Raw genomic sequence first — 6,000 nt, 5'->3', positions numbered from 1 at the left:
AAGTATGGTGACCTTATTCCTGCGTTGGAGCCTTTACACTGGTGCTCTGTGTGTGGCATGCTCGTCCCCGCTTCTTCACCTGGCTGGCTCATTCTTCTCACTCTCATTTATGCCACCTTTGCATAGCAGCCTTCCTTGATTAGCTTTCTCTCTCTCTCTTTTTTTTTTTTCCTCCATTATCACCATTTTAATTCTGTCCAAGGTACTTAGTGTATTAGCTGACACCTGTTCATTGTCTCTTTTCCTACTAGAATCCAAGACCTTTTTTAGGTTCAAGGGACCTTGCTTATGTGGTTTACCACTATCTTCTCAGGGTTTGGGACAGTACCTGGCACACAGTAGGGACTCAATACTTGTTTGCTGAGTGACCAGAACTGAACATTGATTCCTTAGCCTCTTTAGACAGGGCCTAGGTTCTCCAGTGTCCACTACTTCCTATTATGTCCTCAACCCAGTTATTTACCAATCTGGCCCCATAGGCATTTAAAATTTTAATCCCTGATCATAAATGTCACTCTAATTATCTTCAGCATTTTGGTAGCAGATGTCGTGTTTTATGTCTTTTTTTTTTTTCTTTTTTTCTGACTTCAATGCTTTGCATAAGGTAGGAGGGGAAGGAATTAACAGTCATTGAATATCTCCTACCTGTCAAGCACACCACCACTATAATTTATATCCTTAAAATACCACTATGGGGCCAGGTATTATTATTTTTGTTGTTGTTAAATTTAATAAATCTTTATTGCTCCGATTATTACAATTGTTTCTCCTTTTTCCTCCCATAACTCCCTTCCACTCGGTTTCAGTCAACTCATCACTTGTGGGTGATCACTTTGTAAATTATATAAATGTCTAATCAGAGGATTGTACACCTGTAATTGTATATCAACTGTAATTGAAAAAAAAATGACAAATTCAGTAAAAAAAATCATCACCTCCCCCTGGATTACAGGACAAAGACAGACACTGAATGCACTGAATGTGTGCCATGCAGCCAAACAATCTTTAAAATAACAAAATCGTATTTTTATTTTTATTTTATTTTTTTTACAGAAATTCAGGTATTCCAACAAATTTCTTTACATTTCCTGGACCTTAAAAAATTACACACAACTTTTGGACGCAATATAACAGAACAGAATGAGAAAGGGAGTCACTTTATTATTTTTTTTAAAAGATAAAAACATACTTCTTATACGTAACATTTAGTGACTTACACAGTATTACCTATGTACAAATGGTACATCATCAATGACTGATCTTCAGAGCACTGTGGTATGTATGCTAAATTACACTTAGGTTTTATGGAAGAAAAAAACTTTAAAAAATTTCATATGGATAGAAAACACTTTTTCAATTTTGTAAACACCACTATTGGTGATGTGAAACTCCCAACGGAATCTGTAATTTACATGGGTTAGAGAGAACCAATACCTTTATTTTATTGCAGATAATGTAGAGAGGTACTTCCCTTTAAATAAAAGATGAATTCTTGAAAAGTTGTGTGTAATTAAGTTTATTAAGTAGGGTGTTTTGAATGCACCGGGGGAGCTAATAGTTAAAAGTAACTCCAAGAATGGCTACTTTACAGATTAAAAAGTATTCCCTAAATTTAGTTCTTTAGAAAATCCATATCTTTGTGAATTGGGTTTCACTGATTTGAGCATACTTGTAACATACTCTTAGCCATTTGAAACCTAATATTGTTTATGGTGAAAAGATGTCTACTGCCAGAAATATTTGTCAGAAATACGGGTGTGGCCCTAATAGAGAGTAGAGAAATCAATTGTGATTTGTATCACTTCTTGTATTATCTTCTGTCGCTACTTCAGTGACATATGGCAATTTTATCTTAATTTTGAGTCTAAAAATGAGGGCCTGTTTTCTGCTCAGGTACAGAACATGGTTTGGTTTACCCTGATTGCCCCTGGATGTACATTTTAGCTTGTGATCATTCTCAAGCAATTGACTACTTCATTATTAACTAGTTTTCTGTTGTTGCATATTGGCAGGCTACATGGTGAGGGTGCTGGTGGGGGAAAACCCGGGAGCAAGAGATGGTTGAAGACAACTGGTCAGTTGTAACTACCTTCCGATGCCAACCAATTAAGTGAAAAACTTGAGATTTTTGAAACCAACGTTAGTAAACAAAAAGGCAATTTACTCCTACCAACTTTCTTTGATCTGTATAAGTATATACTCACTTATTTCTAAGGCTATTACATTATTATTTATTTATTTAGTACCACTTACTATCATTTAGACATAGGTTTAATGGAATGATCTGTTTGTTTTTAAAACAAAAAATGAGTGTGCCAGTAAGGGAAAGAAAGGAGATGGGGTTCTCATGATATGTGTGGTAAAGAAATAGAAGAAGAAAAAAAAAGAGGAGATATTTCATATGTCTATTTAGAAAGTATGTTAAATTCCTATGGCTATACTAGGGAGAATTAGAAAAAGTCTTTATCTGATAGCAGCCTCTATAAGTATATGTGAGCATTGAAGGTGAACATGAGCTTTCTACATTTTTTTTTTCAGAGTTCCTTGATGCTGTTTCCTGAAAGGTGGGAAATTTATTTGTCTTGGGAACTTGTGATGTGGATGTACTTCCTATAATATACAGCTTGATGGAGTCAGAGTATCATCAGAAACACTTCCTCAGTAATAACTCGTACAGACGTTGAACTGAACAGACTCAGTAAAAACTCTGAAGCATTACACCTCTGAACAGAGTGACTGGACCTAATTACACAGTGGAATAAATGAACAGCGGAGAAGGGGGAGGCAAAGGTCATGGCCTCTGTGACGATATCAGAGGCATTTTCTAAGACACTTCCTCAATAAATGATTAGTCTCTAGTCTACTGAGATAGAAATACTTTAGGATTGACTGCCTTTTTAAGTATAATGTTAAAAGAGTAAAGCTTTTTTGTTTTCAGTTGGATTAAAAAAGGACAGTTTACAAACCTCAGTACATATATATTTTACATGTTAATTCTAGCACGTTTATATTCCTCTTTCTTGAAATATTTCCTGAATATGATTTTTATGAATGTAATTTCTTGTGAATGTTATCTGATCTTATACGATGATAGTTTCCTATGAGCTGGTGTTTAATCCATAATCACTCCCATCTCTGATCTGATTTGACAAAGTGGGTGTTTCACTCTTGTTCATATCCATCTCCATATCCACTCTCTCCCAAGTGTCTTCTTTCTTGATGTTGATGTACAAAAGCTGTTATTCGATTTGTTTAGCTTGTGCTCATTCTAGAGAATATTGGCTTAGCAGAACTGCAGGTGGGAGGTGGGGAAGAGAAAGAGAAAAGAGAAAAAGAGCATCATTTTTTTTTTTTTAAGCAAGATCTTTGTGCATATTTATCACAGAAAAAGCACGCTAACAAATGGTTCAAATGCATTTGTCATCAAAGAAGACTGAAGAAGTTTCTGTTCATTAAACAAACAGTATCGTCTTCTAGCAAGCACCTCCCTCTTCCTTCTATAGCTCAGACACGTGCATTCCCTACATTTGGGTGAACATTACAGGCTGCTTTGAAGGAGCAAGGAAAAACAGGAAATGATCTCAAGCATCACCAATTTTTTTTTTTGACTGACATAAAAAAATGTCTCAATTGAGTGTTTTCCTTTTTCCTCCAGGTTTCACTTATTTATCACACAATCAACATGATAACATTGAGAAAAGAAATTATTATAAAGATAAATCATTTACAATCCAATCACACTGAGATACTAATGATTTTATTTCCATTCCTTATTTATATATAGCTGGAATCGTAGTATAGATGACACTGTTAACATTATATTTAAATCAATTTTCTACATTTCCACTCTCTGCATCATCAGCATCAATTTTTAATGGCTGCATAATATTCTATTCCATTCTCATTTCTTTTCATTGCATGATCAATCTTCCATCCTCACTATTTCACCATTGTCAGATACGTAGGTAGTTTCATTTTTCAAAAAATTATTGTCAACAACGAATATCTTTGCATATAAAGTTCTATTTTTTGTTCTTTTCATTCTTTCAATTTTTAAAATGTTTAATCCTCATGTGAGGGTATATTTTTTATTTTATTTTAGAGAGGGAGGAATAGGTAGCTAGCTAGCTAGCGAGTTAGAAACATTGATCAGTTGCTTTCCATAAGTGGCCTGACTAGGGTATGCGCCCTGGGTATGCGCCCTGACCAGAATTGAACCTACCACCTTTTGGCATTGGGATAACACTCCAACCAAGTGGGACAAAGGGAAATGGGACCTTGGAAGCTCGGGGTTTGATTCCAAAGAAATAAAGCTTTCTATAATACCTCATTCTCCCATGTGATTCTCAGAAAATTCTTTTTCTTGTGACATTGCAAGAAGACCACTCCCACCAGCAACTGGTGAGGACAAAGAGGGCTCCCAACCGATAACACTACCAGTCTCAATGCGGTTTCTTCTTTAAATCCCTAGTTGTAGGGCTTCTATTCAGCTAGATTTCAGGCGGTTCTCAGTGATGGTTGTTCTGTAGTTTAGTTGTAATTTTGATATGTTTGTGGCAGGATGCAAGTACTGAGTTTACCTACACTACCATCTTGACTGGAAGTCCTTAACCTTTCCTTCTTCTTCTTTTCTTTTTAATATTTTCATTGATTTCAGAGAGGAAGGGAGAGGGAGAGCAAGAAACATCAATGACGAGAGAGAATTATTGATAGGCTGCCTCCTGCACACACCTGGGGATTAAGTCCGAAACCCCGGCATGTACCCTTGACCAGAATCAAACCCGGGACCCTTTAGTCTGCAGGCTAATGTTCTATCCACTGAACCAGACCAGCAAGGGCAACTCTTCCTTCTTAAAGCTCTCTTCATTGTTCGATTGCTAACATTGGAACTATACTGCCCACACATCATGCAGGGAGCTGAGGAGTGAATGGAAAAATAAGAGTGAAGTCAGTGAACCAGGCCTGGATTGGGGGAGGTCAGTGAGGCTCCAGGATACAAGATTTAAGAGGGAGTTCACTCCCAGGGTTGTGCAAATGTAGGGTGAGTGCCTTCTTAGGAATATCAGGGGAAACACTTTGTCTAGGTACCTCATTGGCCTTATCCTAGTCCCAGTCCTGCTGGTGCACACAGGCTGCTCATCACAAAGCCTCCTAGGATTGTCTGATTGAGCTTGAGTTACTTAGACACTGCTACCACTGGGGCGTTTTTGTTTCCTAGTGCATAACATCACTATGCAATAGGAGCGCCAAGGTATGCGAGAATCCTGCACACCAAGCCGGCCTAAAAATAACCAGCATATTTGTTCCAGCAGTGATCAGAACACAAACACTCCCCACACAATCTCAGGAAAACACTTTGCCGTGGACAGTAAAATTAGAATGCTACTGCAATTACTTAAATCACATGCACAATGAAGAATTCTCCACCCGAAGGCTTAGAAAAGACTAGCCCTTTAAGTGAAACCAAGAGGACAAAAGACAGGGTTTTCCTCTGCAGATGTTACCATTACTCCTCTGGTCTAATGACTATGAGACACAAAGGCAGTTTGAGAATCAAGTGGGAGCATTAGTGTGGTTACACTGCGATATTCACTTTGTAAAGCATTCTGCTTTTCCTCCCTCTGCCCGCCCCCCGCCCCCCGCCCCCATCCCAATTTTTAGCTTAACATTTCCCATGCACCATGGATATTGCATAGCTCAGGGGAGGCAATTTAAAAGATGTCATATTCTTCCATGTTTGTACAGAGCAGGATGGAATAAAAAGTCATTTGGTGATGCTTTAGACCTTTGTTCAATCAAGTTTGTCCTTGTAACACGTCATGGGCTCCGACTTGCTTATGTTCCAATTCCATGGGGATCTTTGCAAATCCTTTTGAAGCTGTCATTTGAACCACTGTGCATGAGAGCAGCATTTACAATGGCCACATTGTCTTGACTATGCAAATGGTTTGTTGTTGAACTTTCTATGTGTTTGTAGACTTTGAAAGGTCTCCTGGGTCA

The 6,000-nt window shown here is 37.7% G+C and overlaps 1 protein-coding gene across 4 annotated transcripts in view; it reads right to left on the bottom strand.

Moving 5' to 3' along the window:
• Positions 1-1,004: 1,004 nt before the first annotated feature.
• LHFPL3 (LHFPL tetraspan subfamily member 3) overlaps positions 1,005-6,000 on the bottom strand; it is a 400,326-nt gene continuing 395,330 nt past the window's right edge. For all 4 annotated transcript variants that reach the window (XM_036429683.2, XM_036429681.2, XM_045578532.1 and 1 more), the window contains one exon: positions 1,005-3,292. Coding sequence is in view for 2 of the 4 variants with exons in the window: in XM_036429681.2 (XP_036285574.1) it covers positions 3,264-3,292 (29 nt within the window). In the remaining 2 variants the exon portion in view is untranslated. The remainder of the gene's footprint in view (positions 3,293-6,000) is intronic.

Source organism: Pipistrellus kuhlii, unplaced genomic scaffold (assembly GCF_014108245.1).
Source record: "Pipistrellus kuhlii isolate mPipKuh1 unplaced genomic scaffold, mPipKuh1.p scaffold_m20_p_10, whole genome shotgun sequence".
In the NCBI taxonomy this organism is placed as follows: domain Eukaryota; kingdom Metazoa; phylum Chordata; class Mammalia; order Chiroptera; family Vespertilionidae; genus Pipistrellus; species Pipistrellus kuhlii.
This window is presented reverse-complemented; position numbering and strand designations above follow the sequence as displayed.